General features: G+C 40.9%; 2 protein-coding genes across 7 annotated transcripts; both read right to left on the reverse strand.

The window, feature by feature from the left end:
• Window positions 1-575: 575 nt before the first annotated feature.
• On the reverse strand, window positions 576-6,184 carry RBM43 (RNA binding motif protein 43). The gene is made up of 4 exons (XM_035566072.1): window positions 6,058-6,184; window positions 4,278-4,476; window positions 3,681-3,775; window positions 576-3,597 (listed from the first exon to the last, which is right to left on the reverse strand). Exons 1-4 carry the CDS (start codon window positions 6,058-6,060, stop codon window positions 2,857-2,859), a joined length of 1,038 nt encoding a protein of 345 aa, XP_035421965.1. The 5' UTR covers window positions 6,061-6,184; the 3' UTR covers window positions 576-2,856.
• Window positions 6,185-7,574: 1,390 nt separating this feature from the next.
• On the reverse strand, window positions 7,575-16,976 carry NMI (N-myc and STAT interactor). Of its 6 annotated transcripts, none has more exons than XM_035566065.1 (10): window positions 16,767-16,976; window positions 15,728-15,778; window positions 13,994-14,071; window positions 13,525-13,683; window positions 12,672-12,779; window positions 11,429-11,591; window positions 10,386-10,492; window positions 10,083-10,272; window positions 9,291-9,397; window positions 7,575-8,321 (listed from the first exon to the last, which is right to left on the reverse strand). In XM_035566065.1, exons 2-10 carry the CDS (start codon window positions 15,770-15,772, stop codon window positions 8,133-8,135), a joined length of 1,146 nt encoding a protein of 381 aa, XP_035421958.1. In that variant the 5' UTR covers window positions 15,773-15,778; window positions 16,767-16,976; the 3' UTR covers window positions 7,575-8,132. The 6 variants fall into 6 exon arrangements, with proteins under 6 accessions (XP_035421958.1, XP_050567543.1, XP_035421959.1 ...); XM_050711586.1 differs by having other exon boundaries at window positions 13,525-13,599; window positions 16,767-16,929; XM_035566066.2 differs by having other exon boundaries at window positions 16,572-16,922.
• Between the last annotated feature and the right edge of the window lie 829 nt (window positions 16,977-17,805).

The raw sequence follows: 17,805 nt of genomic DNA on the forward strand, positions 1-17,805 counted from the left end.
CACTTATAATGTTATTCCACTGAAATGCTGTTTATATCTTACAGCCAACACTGGTATATCCTGGTGGATCACAGCTGACATTTTTTTTCCTGCTAAAAAAGCAGGTTTCTCTGGGGTTGAATCTAAAATAGCAGCTCAGGCAGTCACAGCCTGTACATGCCACAGCCTCTTTGCTACCAGCAGCAAAGACCCTGTGGTAGGACACTTGCTCCATGCCCTGCCCTTGCTGAGCTACAAGGAACCATCAAAGATGACAAAGGTGATGCGTTCCCAGCCAGTGCTTCTGCAAACCCCCCCTGAATAAGTAGCCCCAGAAATCCAGGAGCATAACAATAGATAGTATTTACTAATCCACAATGGACTAACATCCCATTTACCATAGTTCCAAAACAGCAAATGCAAATTTCATCTTGTCTAAAGAGACATCCTGGTATGGGACCAGAGACAGCAGACGGAAACGCCAGGAACAATGAGGTGGAGCTGGCTGGCAGGGCAGGCGATGGCCCCAGCACTCCGGTGGCAAGGGGATGAGGTACGAGTGAATCTGAAGAGGAGCTACTACTACCGAACCAGGATTCAGCAAGATAATTTTATTCAGCTGCAATCTTCACAAGATTTTCAAGGTTTGACCTAAAACCCAGACAACAAAAAGCAAGCGGTACCTTACCAGTGCTGTTGTCAAAAGTTGACTCAAAAATTGATGTTGCTCAGCCACTACAGACCTGCCAGTATTCAAACTGATGTCGGCATCTCTGGTTTACCAGCCCTGAGCATTTATGGAAGTGCATAGGAAATACTAATGCTATGAAACAGAAAACAAACAAACAAACAAAAAAAAAACTAGAGGCTCTTCAGAAAAGAGAATGGAAGACCAAAGCAGAAAGAGCACTAATTTCATTAAAAGATTATCCTTCTTAAAGGATTTTCTCTTTTCCAAGGTTGAAAAACTTCCTATCCTTGCTTAAGCAATGTAGGTAGTACCCAAAAACGCCAAGTGTTGGTAAACTGTCAGTGGTCAGCAGGGAGTAGAGGAGAACCTTTTCCAGGGCCTGACCCTGGGCACCCATCTCCAGCGCCACCAGGAGCCCCCTGGGGGTACTACTGGCTCCAGAGGAACTTGGAAGAGATGGAAGTACTTAAACTCACCATTTTCCCTCTTTGACAGTGTATTTTAAAACACAGCGCCGACACTATTTTAACAACTTTATCTTTCGTTGGCATAATTGCAGTGGATAATCAGTCATGACAAGAAAATGCCTTAAGCATGATGGGCTTCCAGCTAAACATCTGGGGGTTGGTTTAAAGAACATGGACACAATATTTTGAATAACTTGTTTCTTTACTGAGTTCGTAATTTAATTTCATAAAACTCTGCACTTAAGACAAAACAGCCAACGCTCTATATGTTTTGACAAAGTATTTCTGAACATTCTGATTTCACAAAATAAACATTTTTTCTAAATTGGTTTTACAAAAAGAAAAAATGAGGATGGGCATTTTAACCCATATAACGGGTCTGATATTTAAAAAGTTTAACAAAAAAAAACCAAACCACTAAACTGTCACATTCCTATGGACTGGCTTGATCCCTAATTTCAGTGAATGAGAGAATTCTGTAGTAATCATTCAGTTTTAACTCTAAGCATTTAACACTAGAAATGAAAGTTACAGACAAGACAGGAATAAACAAGTATCATTCCGATAGCTCTTTAAAGTCTAAACAATATACATAAGGGTGTTTTTTTAACTGTTTACATATCCAGACCTATCAAAATATGATTATCTCTGTGCATCTGTACAGTTCCTAACAAAACTTGAAATTTAGGCTATATTAGATTGTCCCATCCTTACTCAATGTGGCAGAAACCCCACTGCCTAAACCTCTGACACTGGTCTGGAAAACAAAAATGGGAAGTATTAACAAGGCATAAGGGTGTTTCTGATCTCAATTACAGAAACTAGTTTCGATGTTGACTGATCAGTTTTGCACAGAAAAAAAGACTGCTCATTTGGTTTACCTACAACAGAAGATGATCTGGATCTGAAAGACTATTCTACTCCTGCATCAGACCTAAGAATTGTATAAACACAATTTCATTCAAAAGTCTAATAGCCCCAAGATTTTCACATCGAAATTATGGATATACTTTCATGTCTAAATAAGATGCTGTCAAGGGATGCTGCAGAAGCTGTTACAGCTGGGAAAAGAACTGTTATTGCTCCTATGAATACAAACTCACTTATTTTCTTCTCTCAAAAACTTCTAGTGCCAACTTCTAAGGTCCTTTTCATGGCATGACAAGCTGCAAATTTATTGAGCATTCCATCTCCTCAAGTATCAAAGCTTTACCTTCTTCATGCATGTCAATCATGAGAATTTTCTTCTGCAGATAAAGGCAACAGCAGCAGGCCCACCACTCCTGTTTTCAGTGGTCATCCCTTTGCCCAGAGAAACATACCTAAACTTCAGTGCAGTCTTTCATACCAGCTTTCATACCAGCTGGTCCACCCAGCTTTGTTATCTCTCTTCCTATGCGAATGAGAAATCCTCAAAAATTCTTTTCTCATCACATACTCCCTGACAGCAAGACAGAATGAGCATTACATGTGCCCAGAATGCAGGAAACGAAAGGAAAAATCTGGACAGAAGAGGCCTCACTGATATGAAGACCATTTGTTTCCTGTTCTGAACTTAATTTAGTATTTGGGAGGAATGGGCTTTTTCACCTTGGTATGCAGACGTCCCAGGCTGTGCATGGGAGAAATGAGACAAATCTGAAGTGACACTGAGGTGCATAGGCTGCAACAGTAGTTTTTTAGAAGCACAATGTGTCAAATAACATGAATGCTGTCTTTCTACCTGTGTTGAAACAGGCTCTGAACCTCTTTGTTCACTTCCCTTGTAAATTCAAAAACCTCTGAAGAATTTCCTATCACATCAATGTGAGTAGCATAAGGAATAACCAAAACAGAAGGGTAGTGGGATTTTAGAGTTTCACACACCAATTTATATTTCTGCTTTTCATCTCTGATGTACCCATCAAGGTATATCCTTTCTTTACATAAAGTGTTATGAAGTTTTAGAGACTGATGTTCAATTTCCTCTTTGAATGCTAATACCTGTCCAGCATCAGGCCTACTTCTAACTTTCTGAAGATATAGTGTAGTTATATCACCATCAGTGACGTCAGAAATTGCAACATCAGTATTTGCTAGGAGTTTCTTGGGAAGAAAGTTCTTCATATAGAGATATGTATCTGTGTCAAGAACAACCACTTGCTTTTCCCCCTCTGCATCATGAACAAAATTATTTGTATCTGTGGTAAGTCTGCACTGCTGCTGCTGCTTCTTCGGTCTCTGATGGGACTTACTTTCTTCATTTTTGTCCTCTGAAAGGGATTTTGCTTTTAGTAAAAGGAAGTCTCTTAGCAATTCGATTGCTGGAAATGACCCTTGAACAGAAATATGTCCACTGGACTGCAGAGGGCCAAAGCTCAAAGCTGTGTTCTTCTTTTTAATTTCTTGTATCAGATCTTCTAAAACATATTGATCTTTGAAAACAGACATATTGAGGACAGACGTGACAGAGCTGAAGACCTAGAATTTTGAATTAGAGAAAAGTTAAGTAATGGTTGACATAGCAAAGGAAGTACAACAAGATAAATAATGAATGAACTTACGTTTTTGCAGTAAGGAGTTACTTTCAAAGGATAGTATCTGGACAGTCTCTTGTCTTCTAGTCGATGCTCATTCTTCTTTAGAACACTCTCTACAACTAAAGAGAAAGTCACTTATTGCTTATTTGTTCTGCAGTAAGATAATGCATTATTACCAGTCTGATGATGGAACACTTCATGGGTTTTTTTTTCTTGATGCTTTCCCCAACAATTTCCCATAAATACACACAGGTGATTCAATACTCTTGCCTAATATTTTATGCATTAGTCAAAAGTGCTGAGCGAGAGATGGAAGGCTGTCTTTTTAGAACATTAATTGTCAGGGATTTATTCCCAAAGGCCTGACTACAAAAATCATGTTATGCATGGTATAAATTTATTTCTAAAAACAAAACAAACACTTTGCACGAAGCCTCTTCAAAGTCATGACTTCACTGAACAGAAATAAAATCCTAAAACTCTGACTAAGAGAGAGGTGTTAGTCTCCCAGACACACAAAATCCTAGTACCAGTAAACAATTTATAATCATTTGTTTTAGGGTAAACATTCTAGGGTTAATTCCTGGGGGAACATTTCCTACAGCATATTAGAGTCAATACCTTCTTGATCTTCAAAAGTTACATATGCAACTCCTTTTTCCATTGTTGGATATATTATGTCTTCCACATCTCCACCATTATTCTTTGACTTTTGGAAATGAATCACCAGTATGTCACTCATGACATCATCCTTCAGAATGCCATCTGGAACACCAGAGATGACAACTGTCCTTGCTGATTTAGCTGCTCGTCCCGTGTCCTGCACAAAGAGAAATGGGGTACTGTAAGCACAAGGAGTACCAGTGACCTGCTGTAGTGGTTACCCACACCCACCCTAACTGCTGAAGTGACCCCCCTTCATTTTAGTCAGACAAGATGCCCGTTTCATAGATAACTAAGACTGCTGAATCAGATTCTGATTTCAGCAAATACCAGACTCCCTCAGGCACTTCTATGTTACTGTGCAGTAAAAAATGTGTCATTTACACACTCTCAGTATCCTCATTTGTTAGAGCAATAAAAATTAGAACTAAATTTAACAGCTTCCAAACGAAAGGCCCAGTGTCACATGGGTAAGATTGTTTGCTCTAATATTGAAGATTGAAAGAAAATGAAAAATGTTAATCGCATGTACTGTTCAATAAGCATTCTCTTTTCAGAGTGGCAAGGTCAGATTCAGACAGTCCTTACTTGTTAAATTCATGAGAGCTGGGATCTAGCATTATGCTCTGACTCATCTCTCTCCACTTATTCAATGGACAACCTTGTTAAATTGGAAGAACATAATCCCAGTCATCTGAGACTTGCAGTGCGTAAAATGACTACTACACACATGATTTTCATCAGAGCCAGACCTCCCAATGCTGCAAACATGAAACCCATACTAAATAGGATTTGCATCTATGTCTTGTTAAGGCAAGTGTATTTTCTTTCCACTCTTATTAGGCAGAAATAATAAACAGCATTATTTCACTGGAAATATGGCAAAATCACCATAAACGGTTGGACACTGAGGAAATTTTGTAACAGTTCATTAACTTTTTTGGAAGAAAGAAAATAGTTTAGTATGTTTGCATGGAGTGTTTATGGGAACAAGTTGTCTGTAACTTCAGAGCAACTATTCCAGGTCAATCCCTCAGTCTGCATTCTTCGGGCATCTCTTACAAAGGTTCTTCCGGACTCGGGCTGTATAAAATATTGAAGCCTGCCTGGCACTTAGGAGGCCTGATTTTAGCACCCGTCCAAATAATGGGCTAGGCACTCCAGTTATGTCGGTAATTATTCCTAGTAACGTTTGTGCAAACAGCAGGTTCCTGCACTAACGAGACAACACGGAGAGAATACAAACAGGGCGCTTCGGGGGCTGGCGAGGCTTTATGCAGGATTTTCTCCTGCCTCACGCAGCCGGGGCGCTCCAAGCTGCCAGACAGCCCCCACACCTTGCCAGCTGGCTCTTCGGAACAAAAAAAACACGACGAAAACGCTGGGGATTTATGCTGGGTTTTATGCCGAATCCCTTCTGAGGCACGTACGCGCCCGGTGCCTGCCGCGGGACTGCAGTGCGGGGCGGCAGGAGGTGCTGCAGGGCCACACGGGCACAAAGCCGGCACCCGGAGGGGGGCCCCCGGGCTGCCTCACGACCCCCCGGCCGTACCAGCCCACCTCACGACCCCTCACGGTGCACCAACCCGTCCCAAACCCCTCCAGCTGTACCCGAGGGCCCGGCGGTGCGCTACCACCCGCTGCCGGGCCCGCGCCCTGCCCCGGCCTCAGGGCGCCCCGCCGCCATTTCGCGACCCCCCCGGGCGGCCCCTCCGGCCCTGCCGCCGCTGCCACTTGCCATGGCCGTCGCTGTGCCGGCCGCCGACGGCCCGGGGAGGCGGCTGTCCCCGGCCACCGCGGCTGCCGGAGCGGGGAAGCGAAAGAGAAAGGGATGGGCGGGCGCCGGGAGGGCCGGGCCAGGCCGGGTGCCCGCCTCTGCGCTGCCGTCTCCTTCCCCCTGACGGCGGCCAAGGGTGAATTCCCGGCAGGGGGAAGGAGAGCGGCAGTGCCCTTTGCAGTGACATCGCCTGAAGGCTGCATTTTCACCACTAAAATCGTATTCCAGCCTTTACGTGGCACAGCTAGTGCTGCAAAATAAACTTTTATCAATTCATCAATGAGAAAATTGAAATAGAACAAATGCCTTAGAATGTTAATTAAAATCTCATCTTGATTTTGTGTGGTTAAAGCCTGCTTCTTCTCACTTCTCCCACACACAGTGAGACCACAGGAGAATTTTAAACGTTTTCCTTTTTCAAGGACTTCTTTCTCAACGTTTATCCGTGAGGTATGGTTAAAATTACTGACAGTCTTTGTCAAGTTTTTCCTCCTCTTTTCTTTTTAAGGCATTTGATCTCATCAATATTTTAGGACTGTTACAGGCAAAAGCACATAATCCCCGTAAACAAATCATTCCTTTTTCCTTTTTTTTTCTTATTTCATAATTGCCAGGTAATCAATCCCTGCCTTTGCATGCACTAAACAGTAAGAGGAGCTACAGTCACATGTATGTCTCCCACCAGCAAATGCAAAGTCAGCTGTGGTGCTAGCAGTCTTTTAGTTTCCCCTATGTATTCGTTGTCTATTAAAAGTTTCTCTTAGAATTCCACCTGAGATATATTTGTAGTGCTTCCCTTAAAGTGCTTTTTTTCTGCATACTAAGATGTCAAATACTACAGAAGGGAGTTAGAGCAGCGTTCCAGTACCTCAGGGGGCCTACAGGAGAGCTGGGGAGAGTGCTGGAGTGCAGGGATAGGACCGGGGTAACGGCTTTGAAGTAACAGAGGGCAGCTTTAGATTAGATATAAGGAGGAGATAAAAGTTTTATGCAGAAATGATGCCCTGGCCAATACTGCCCCATCCCTGGTGGTGCCCGAGGCCAGGCTGGATGGGATTTGGGCAGCCTGGGCTGGGAGAGGTCCCCACCCAAGGAAGGGGTTTGGAACCAGGTGGGCTTTAAGGTCCCTTCCAGCCCAAACCCCTCTGTGGTACTGTGTTAGAGCTATGATACTTGGAAATTAAGATTACTGGTGCCATACTGTTTTTGCCCCCAAGGATGGCAAATAAACAGGAGCACAGCAGAAAAGTAAAAACATCCACCTTTGGACAAGAAATCCTTCTCTGACTTTGCAATTCCATTTTATTTCAAAAATCTGAAAGGATAAACTGGAAACAAAAGGGGAAGTTAACATGCTGAAAAAATAATTCCTCCTAAAGTCTATATGCCTTTTTCAAATGACCCATCTAATACACGCCCTCACAGAGCTGGCAGCCTGGCCAGTCACATGCAACTAAATAAATTCCTCAGACCCAGTGTTCAGCATCAGATTTTTTAATCCAGCACTGTTACAAAGAAGTCTGTTTTAAAGAATCATCTGAAGTCTTAACTGTAGTATTTTCAATTTGAAAAATAAGGAACAAAAATGTAATTGTAGAAACAAATACTAAACAATAAACCAGGCTATTAATTTATGAGAAGCTCAATAGCATTTGGATCAGATCCTAGAGGAAGTATCAAGGAAGTAATAGCATTTTGACAGCTAAAAGCAGTATTTTATTTTTTTTTTCCAATCAGTAAAAGTCTACAGGTTTTCAAAACGCAAATCTTAGATTAAGTTTTACGTGCTGGTAAGGGCTTTTTCCTTGACTTTAATCAGGAACATCTGGAACACAAAGCAGTACATTTTACCGAATTTCTATGCAAAGTCTGTGCCATTAAACAAATGAGAAAGACAGGTAGTTCTTTTTTCAGATATAAAGTTCTGAACATTTAAGCACAATTCTACAAGAAGTGTTGTTGTAACTTCCTGCGTCTCAGATGAAACAAAAAGTCAGAACTTCATGAGTTTGATCTCCCATTTTCCATTTGGCATTCTAAGCGTCCTCCTCAAAGCAAACCCATGTAGCTCCTTTTGATACGTATTTGATTCTCTCTGTTTCTCCACCACCATTACTAGGCTTTTGAAAATGAATTTCAATCATGTCCTGTACACTTTCCTCATCATCTTCAGTCTCTGCAATTCCTTTCAGCAGAATGGAATTCTTAGAAATCCCAGAATAGAGCTGTTTAAGACAGAAAGAAAAAGTTGTATTATACATCAGCTGTCACACGTACATCTAAAGGAATTGACAGATACTGGAAGTAAACATATTCTCAATCAGCTATGGCTAGGATCTTTGATCACCTTTTAAGATTTTGGTCAATGTGCTATGTGTCTGTCACTGAAATTAACGAGTTCTGAACTTTACCATACAGTGCTAAGTTTAATAGAAATTGTGCCCAGCGTCCCTAACCGGTTTGTCCCACACTCTTTAATGCACACACTGGTTTGGGGGATCTCTAATGGTTATAGACCGTATCACTCCATCAAAATCAATGCTGATACATGATACACATCTGCAAAGAATGTCACATCTCTTAAGTGCACAAACGCTAGTCAATGCTTTAATTTTAAAGGCCTGATTATATACACAGCACTGACTTGATTACAATCTATTCATACAACGTAAAAGACAATTACAGTGAGCATATCATGAGCAAGCACAGTAGTGCTAAAGGAAAAGAAGTTACTATTTGGGTCGAACAACTACATGAAAAAAAAAAAAAGAATGAGCAAGTGTTCAAGTGTTTCATAGAACAAGGGTCTCTCCTGAGATTATCAACAAGGCCTCTCATTAGGGCTGAACATGACAGTGCTTTGTGACATGGAAAAACGTTGCGCCTACTAATAACATACTTCACAAACAATTCAGTATCTGCCTCCTGCCTGGCACAGACATTATGGTAAGTAATGATATAATTTAATCAAAGAAAGACATGCATGCCCTTTTAAAATAAATTATAGCTCTCACACTACAAAACATAGGATTATCTGCACAGCAGCATATTGCAGATGCACACTTGCTATTAAGTTTCACAAACTGAGTACAGAAAAGCTTCTTCAGTCCTCAGAACTGAAAATTCTGCCCATATCTCATATTTCCCACATACCTGCTCTGTTTAGGGAGTAGCCTGAAATAGATTTTTTTTACCTGAAGCTTTTCCATGTGTACGTTGGTGCTTGGAGACACATGAAGCCTGTAGTACCTTCCATTTACAAAGAAAGGACATTTAGTACTTCTCACAAAGCCATTGGCTGCTGTAAGGGAGACGGAGAAAAAGAGGAATAACAGTAATATAACCTCAAATGCATTTTGTAAGCATTTATCAAAGAGCAGGCTAATCTTCCTTATTTGGATTTAGAAACTAATATATGACAGCGTGTTTGCAGATTCTTCATATGCAAATTGAAAAAAGTCCATCTGGCATTTCCAAAAAAGCAAGATCAGTAAATACCCACAAAAGCTTCTGAAATAAATCTAAAGTAGCTGCTCTAAATAGATGTGGCTCCACCGATCTTTTCAGAATTTCATACACTTACACCAAAATGCCTAGAGTTGGGCAAACTGAATGCTCCTCTAAGTTTATTGTCATGAAACAAGAGCTAAAAATCAAACACATTTTCCTAACTTTCTCTTCACAATATGTGTCTAGTAATGCAAAGGAAAAAAAAGTTTTTGACAAAGTTAAGATAGAAACAAAGCTGAAGAGCTACATATCAGGTCATGTTTGATCAAAAAGGAATGTGATGAAGGAACACTATATTTACATATATGTGTGTGAAACCACATCTTTTCCTGATCTACTTAACTCTCCAGGAGGGAGAGCTTCCCAGGAGGGAAGGATTATTTGCATTCACTGGTTAAATTAACACAGAACATAAGGGAACAGAAACAGATGAGACGGCCCGCCCATCCAGCTAACAAAAGTATTACATACTATACCTCCAGGTTTGAGGAATGTAATAACAGCTGTTCTAGACTTCTTGTCGTATTTTACATTTTCTACTTCTCCTCCTCCATGTTCAGATTTGTAGAAACTCAGCTCTAATTTGTCTCTCACCCAGTCATCAGGAATTGATAGCTCAGGTACTTCTGAAACATCAATCTTCTTCCCAGAAATAGTGATATGGAGCTAACAAAAATAATTTGTGCATTTTGTGATTGAAAACACCCACAAGACTGAACATAAAGTCTTTTATGTACTGCAAGTATATATCTTTATAGTTTTATATTTTAGTTAATTACCTCAAATTTGATTCCCATTCCGAGCGCAAAAGGCATTGCTTTCACATCTGTTGTTCTTCTGTCCAGGTTCAGAGTATGCTTACTCATTTTTATCAGTCTCTGGGCAACTGAGGAAAATAACAAGTTTTCAGCTGAGAAAAGCCTTGTTTAATCATTATAAAAACATGACTATTCCTCAGTCTCTTAAGCAAAAGCTCTTTTTAAATCAATAAGTAAGAAATGAGTAAGTTTGGCAACCATATCCCACTATCTACATCTTCAGGCATGTCTATGTCTGTTAAATCTCACCAGCTATAGTCAACAGCTAAAATATGATACTATCTTTAGAATAAAAGATGCTGTCAAAAGATGCTCTCACTGTGTCAAATACTAATACTAGCCCTTCTGTATTTTATTTAAAAGATCCATTGATAGAAACCACATCATTGCCAGCTGTAGAGAATGCCTATTAGGAATGTTAGATTTTAGCTGAAATACATGAATCAAGACACCAGCTTTACATCTGCAATATACTTGCATAACTGAGTTAGCCACCATGCAGGCCCAGGCAGACTGCCTGCAGGCTCCTTGCAGGCAAGCACCAGGCAGGCCAAGCAGCAGGCATCTCAGCGGCAAGCAGGCAACTTGCAGACTGCACCATCCCTCTATCGTCTCACATCTACCCATCATCTGAGGCATGCAGACTTAACCAGCGTAACTTCTGTCAGAATAAAGTACTGAGTAAAGAAAGTAATCAAATTCTGCTGTCAAAACATTTTGAATCATACTTAACAAAACTGAGGTAGAAACATATTCCCAATTTCAAACACAAAGTGTTGTTTGTATTAGCTGATAGCAGAAATGCGGTAATCAAATCTCACGCATGCAGAGCACTTGGAAGAATTTTTTGCTAATGACTGGCAGCAGAATAGTGAAAAGTTCCATGCGTACTCTTCTTTGGCTGTTGCTGAGGCTTTTTTTCCTAAATGTTTATGTAAAACCTTTCCCTTTGGTAATGAAAGGCACCAGAGACATTAATTTTATACTTAAAACATGCATCATACCTTCTGCATCTTCAAAAGTAAGCAGTGCCTGGTTTTGATTCAGTTTGAATGGGATTTTTGATGTTACAGAAAAAATACAGCGAGTATTGATATCTGAAAGATCATCCTTCGTGTCTTCCATGTGAGTGAACTCCACTTTCATGTCTGCTACCTTTTTTTCAATCTAATATTTTAGAATCAAGATAGAGAAAAAACACTTCTGTAATTATTGCCTAACAGGAAAACGAACGGTACAGCCTTGAGTTGCCATATACACGTATTTTTCAAGTTCAACAGTCACGCAGATTGAAGTCACAGCTGGTAACACACTTATAACTGCTAACTAACTGACTTGTTGCACGTCTATTCCTCAGATTCTTGTCCATGAGTTTAGGTTTGTTTTTTATTTTTTCCTTTGATTAACTTTGAACTTGGACTTGACCCTATACAGTAAAAAAATCAGTTGAAGTCCACAGGTGTTTCTATCTGTAGAATTAGAATACTTTTGGTAAGTAAAATCTGTAAAATGCAAGTATCAGAGTCGTTCATGGTACCACTTACTTTTGCCCACTTGCATCACTGCTCTACAGAAATGTTAAATCTGCTAATGAACTGCCTTGCATGTTACCATCATAGTAATAAAGACACGAATAGCCAAGTATTTTATAACTACCATACGCTTAAGTGTTCATGAAAATGCTGGTTAGGGAAAGCTGCTTTAAAAGATTTGAGGGAGTTTTAGATATCTCTTTTTTTCCCCATTTACATAACTGTTTCAAACTAAAATCCTGTTTAGAAGAAAAATATTGTTTGTGTCAAGATAAAATAGCAGAGCAATAAAAGCATTCCTGCCACATATCTTCAAAAACAGCATCTTATCTAGGAGTCTGTTTTCTTTCTGTTCCCTCTACTGCCAATGGACACATTTTTCCTTCCATCCTCTTACCCAAGAAATATAAAATGCAAGTACTTGAAAATTAGCAATGCTATGTGAATTTTTTACTCCAGCGTCTTCCATTTAACCATTTCCTGCTTTTCTTCGTTCTTCTTATGTTTTCAATATCTCACACACTTGTACTTGTTTCCACATCCTTAACCTTCTTCACACTATCTTGCCAGGTAAAATAGGAAAATAAAGCTTCAAGCTTTATTTTACATTGAAATCAATAAAGGTTGCTGAATAACTTGGCCCCAATGGTCTAGAACTGGCAAAATAAAAATGTGCCCTTCCAAAAGAAAAACTGCAAAGTACTTCAAACCTTACCTTACCATCCCACGAAAGCTCTGAATTACATTCTGCAAGGTCTTCTTTGAGCTTTTCAATCTCTTTCTTCAGTTTGCTGTTTTCTTGGTTTAGTACACAAAGTTCTTTCTACAGCACAAAAATATTAAATGCAAAATTAAACACATAGAAGATATTCCAGCAAAATCTGTAGACAGTAGAAACTGTTTCAGCTTTCAATTATTATACACGCATTATGTCTTCACATTTAACCTATTAATTGTATTTTAGTAGTTTGCAATATTGAAGCCTTAATTGCTCATCAGCAATTCTCAGGCCAGACAAAACTTCACTGAAACAACCTCGACAGCCTACAGAAAATTCTCCTGTTACCGCACCAATGACCACACAGCACTTTGAGGTAATGCACCAATTATTTCTAGAAAGAAGAGCCATCTTCAGACAAGTTCTGGCTGAAGCCAGCTTATTGTCATTTAAGAAATGCTAATCCCTTGGGTGCTGTAACATCTTCTATCAGGTGCTGGGATTTGAGGAAGCAGTGGAAACAACCCATTCAATTCTTTCTTTATCACACAAAACTGAAACTTACCTCTTGGCAGAGAATCTCAGAAAAGGAAGACTGGTTCTGCCTGCCTTCATTTTCTACACCAGATAGGTCTCAGTTCTGCCTTCGCTCTTCCAATATTACTGTAAGTTTTATTTTATTGTACCAGTTCTTAATCTGCCATTGAAAAACTGTGTGTAAGATAGCCTCGTCTTACAGTCTGCAAAGTGGTGAAGCTGTTTAAACTGGAAAGGAAATCCTACTCTTATCTTCTCTAACCAAAACCTCCCTCACAATTCCCCAAATATTGAGAGCTGTAAGCCTCCATACCTCGTGGATGTCCTTAGACTTAACACTCTCTTTATGAAGGTTCTCTTCAAGCTCCTTTAGCGATGTCAGCTCATCCTGTAGTTTAACATATTCTTTGTCAGCACTTAATTTACAAACTTGAAGGTCAGCTTTTACTTTTTCAGCGTTTTCAAGTCTTTCCTGGATGATAAAAAGAAAAAGACTCTTCGAAATTTTTTTTCCCCACAAGAACAAACAAAACTTTAGCTAAGCCCTTTATACTTATTTATTTATTTTAATGCTTTGGATAAATGTTTCTTTTAGACATACAAGTATAGTTTCCACTGAGATTAACAAAAGCATGTAAGTACCATTGAAGAACAGAGAGCAAGTCAGACAAACATCTGTTATGATTGGGGGAGAGCTGACTTGGATTTAGAAGGGTGAACTAATGGTCTTCAAAGTATCTTTGAGCTAATTTCCATGATTCTATACACTTTATAGAACTTACCTTCCATTTTTCCAGTTCTTGTTTAAGACTTTCCATCTCATCTTTGGATGTGTCAGAAGGACCAGGAGTTGTCATGCACTGGAGAGAAAAGAAAAGGCAAGGCACGCTGAATTTTATTTCCCTTTTAGGGCAACCAAGACACCCCAAACAATTCAAATTAGTCTACAGGATTTAAAAAAACAACCCTTTGCAGCTGGACAACACATTTTGCAATGGTAGTTTTCAATGTATTGGCATTAGTGAAAGTCCAATGCTTTTTGTCTGTATGCCCATTTCCTGTTTTTCTCCAGTTGTGCAGGCAAGATATGTGGTAAGTCAGACATTTTGAGAAACCCATTATACTTCATAATTAAATCTTCCTAGTATCCTCATTCCACATGATAGCATATACCACTTTATTTTTTTTAAAAACATTCAGACAATTAGTCCAAATCAGTGAACTACTTTAATTGGCTAGACAGGACAAAAATCTAAGAAAACAGTCAGTACTCATTATTTGCTAATTATCCAACTGAAATTATTCACAGGCTAATATTTTAATAAATCATAAAAGTATGTTCTTCCACAAGGAGCTAAGCCCCCCAAACCTGCAAAGGTTTATCTATAAGCTTTCTCAGCACTTTCTCTAAGAAGGTGTAAAAAGAATATACAAGCCTAAAGAGAAAAAAAAATGCAAAATGGGATGTTTCCAAGCTCAGGCAGGTTAGACAATGAATGGTAACATCAGGTGGGAAAGGCAATAAAAGAAGAATTTCAGATTTTAATTCCTTCAGGGCAGAAGTTCAGAAGCACAGGGAAATTACAACTGGATAAAGCCCATATTCTTTGTTCTGTTTTGTTTCTATGACTGCAATATTCTGCAGAAAAGAAAAAAAAAATCCAAAGAGACCTGCTGAAACAATCCCTCCCTTTTACTTAAGATTACATAAAACTTGAATGTGAACCATGAAATTTAGACATGGAAAAGGCCTGTTAGATAATCTAGTTAATTCTCTTGCTAATTCTGTTTTTTTCCTAAAAGCAATAAAACATAAAATATTTTTTTTCCACAACTTTGTCCAGTTTCAAATGCCTATTAAGCAACAGGGAAATCCCCATCTGCGTAGAACTTAGAACCGGAAAAAAATTCCTTCACTCAAGGGACTGAGTGCAGGAAAGCAGAACGATGCACGTTCAACAGCTGTAAGATGATAAGAAAGGATGCCTGTTTGTTACGGAAAATGCTCAACGGCAACAGTTTTCAACCTCAAAGAAATAAAAAAATACCAAGAAAACACAAGAACACCAAGGGAAAGTCCCATCCAAACTACTTGCCATGCTGCAAGAACTGGATCAAGGGAGGCACCAGGAAAAAGGAAATTCCCTTAAGAAACCTCCATGGAAACAGATGAGCAGACGAGGAAATTCTAACAGTCTGTAACGCAGACACTTTGGAATGGGACTCTCCCTATGGAGACAAGAGCCAGTTAGGAAAGAAAGAGAAAGGGAAGCCCTGCTACAAACTGAGGTATGAGGTTTGACGAAAGATTTATATTGGGCACTGGCATCTGGAATTTAAGATGTTATTAAAGTGGGGGTGGAGAGGACGAGGAATGTCCGAAGTATTAAAGGATGGAAGAAGGTGAGACAAGAAGTTTAAGAAGCACTGCCTTAGCAGTCCAGGCACAAATCTCCATTCAGAGATCCTATTATCAAATACAGACTTTACCAGGTAACACATCAGGAAATACTTACAAAACCGTTATCTTCTAAAGGCAGCAGTGAACTTGATAAATCCATTGAAACCTGAGGGAACAGAAAAAATAATTACAAGAATTGTATGTATTGGGTCTTTTTGTAGCAAATAGTCCAGAATGGAATACCGTGAGCTCTGCTGGGATAAAGTGATACAACATTTTTTTTTTTTTAAAGAAAAAAAATTTATATATTGGGTTTCTGAAGCCTCCTTCCTTACTACACCTAAAAAGCAGAGATGTACATGAAAAATTCTATATTGCACAACTTAGCATTTCAGTCCTGAAACTTATGTTACCTTTCTGCTCCATATAGTGTTACTAAAACATATAACATTATGTGTGCTCTGTGATTAAGAGGCGTAACACTTAAATCTGCTTAAAGCACATGAAAATACCCTTTTTTTTTTTCCACACCTGATAACGTAACACCTGGAACCTGTTGCCACAAGATTTTGTGGGGGGCAGATAAAAAGGAATTTAGAGATGATCACAGGCCATTTATCTGCAGACAGACAGACATGAAGGCACACCAGTTCTCAAGCAAACCTAGGCCAGGGAAGTACCAGGACTTTGCACCACGGGTGCTGACGGTGCTCACAACCTCCCAAAAATGCCAGTATGGGTGGGCACCAGTGCCCTGACCTCGCTTAGCGCTCGTATCCCCAAATCCTGCGCCCAGCGTTTGTATGACACCGCAGCACCTGCTGAAGGCTGGAAGCTGAGGCTGCCTTTGGTTAGCCACCAAGTGTCCCAGTCTGCTCTGTGCTACGAAACCAATATTTACCGAGGCGTAAGCCTCAGGTTATGGTCAGATGAAGTTAAGTGAAATAACTGAGGAGCACCTCCACGCCTCCAGAGCACTGCCCCCCCGGCAGCCAGCCTCACCACCTCCCCTGGAACTCAGGGAGGAGGACAAGGGGCAGCCCTGCCCTGAGGCCGGGGGCTCGCCTTTCTCCCCGGCCCGCCGAAGGACGGAGCTCGGGGGCAGCGAGGGCGGCGGCAGCCAGGCCCCAGCGCTGTGGGGCGGCCGCGGGTACCTGGGGGGCAGCCGGGTCCCGCGCAGCGCCGAGCCCCCCGCGCCGCCTCCGTCCCTATCCCTTTCCCTGTCCCTCTGCCTTTCGCTTTCTCTTTCCTGCCGGCTCGCCGGCCCCGCAGGGTGTCCTCTTCCTTGAAATGACGTGGAGGAAGGCGGCACCTTCCTCCTCCTCCTCCCCGCGGTTCCCCGCCCGCCCGGAGGGCCGGCCCCACGGGGCGGGGGGCCAGGCGGACACAGGCAGGGCCGGGCCGGGCCGTGTGAGCACTGGGCAGGCACAAACTGTGACATAATTCTGCTGAATGTGTGTTTTAGCTGTTTATTCCAAACCACCTTCTCTGGAAGCATGTGTGTTTTATAAAGAATGGGTTACCAGGCGGTGGCAAAAGGTGTAAACATCCAGGGACAGAAATAACCCTCTGCTAATGGATGTAACATCCTTAAAAACAACTTCTGGAAAACTTAGAGCTCTGGAAACCAAGAGGAGGGCAGCAGCCACGTGTTCCTTGGGATGCAGGCAGCCCGCCATCCTGGGTCCAAGGGCTGAGCCAGAGCCTTCCCTCAGCAAGCAGAAGGCTTCATCTTCCTGCAGGAGCACAGTTGCTTTATAAACACCTCAGTATACAAATTTCCATAAGCATAAAAATTATGAACGGCTGACTCACTTAACTGGGCAACAAGTAATTTATGGTCTATAGCCAACGCCAATTCATTCAGTAAATGTTTAAAGCCTCTTTGAGTGTTTTTCAAGTCCCTTGGCTGGCTGTATCGCGAGTTTGGCGAGTCAGACTGGAGCACCACTGACAATTATTTCCCTTTCTCCCCCTCAAAAAGTCCCTGGCTTTGGCCAGATCAGACACCAGACCTGCATCCACACCTGCTAGTGCCAGCACGGGGACAGAAGAGGAGAGCTTCTTCGAGTATGGAAGTCAACTTAGAGAAGCCATGAAATGTGGGCTGGTGTGAAGTGACTTATCTTTGCAAATGTTCACTGTCTTAGGCAGTGGGCACTCATTCTCTAATGAGACCTCAGGAAAGAGTTT

This window comes from Cygnus atratus, chromosome 6 (genome assembly GCF_013377495.2).
Source record: "Cygnus atratus isolate AKBS03 ecotype Queensland, Australia chromosome 6, CAtr_DNAZoo_HiC_assembly, whole genome shotgun sequence".
Taxonomy (NCBI): Eukaryota; Metazoa; Chordata; class Aves; order Anseriformes; family Anatidae; genus Cygnus; species Cygnus atratus.

What these genes read in the sequence shown, in the direction of transcription:
- RBM43 (XM_035566072.1), bottom strand. An exon ending in AACTTTTGAAGATCAAGAAG is followed by an intron (nt 3,776 to 4,277) that starts GTATTGACTCTA and finishes CTTTCTCTTTAG; the next exon opens with TTGTAGAGAGTGTTCTAAAG. An exon ending in TAACTCCTTACTGCAAAAAC is followed by an intron (nt 3,598 to 3,680) that starts GTAAGTTCATTC and finishes TCAAAATTCTAG; the next exon opens with GTCTTCAGCTCTGTCACGTC.
- NMI (XM_035566065.1), bottom strand. Translation starts at nt 15,772, where the DNA reads ATGGATTTATCAAGTTCACTGCTGCCTTTAGAAGATAACGGTTTT. An exon ending in AAGAACTGGAAAAATGGAAG is followed by an intron (nt 13,684 to 13,993) that starts GTAAGTTCTATA and finishes TTTATCATCCAG; the next exon opens with GAAAGACTTGAAAACGCTGA. An exon ending in AGCTTTCGTGGGATGGTAAG is followed by an intron (nt 11,592 to 12,671) that starts GTAAGGTTTGAA and finishes CTAAAATATTAG; the next exon opens with ATTGAAAAAAAGGTAGCAGA.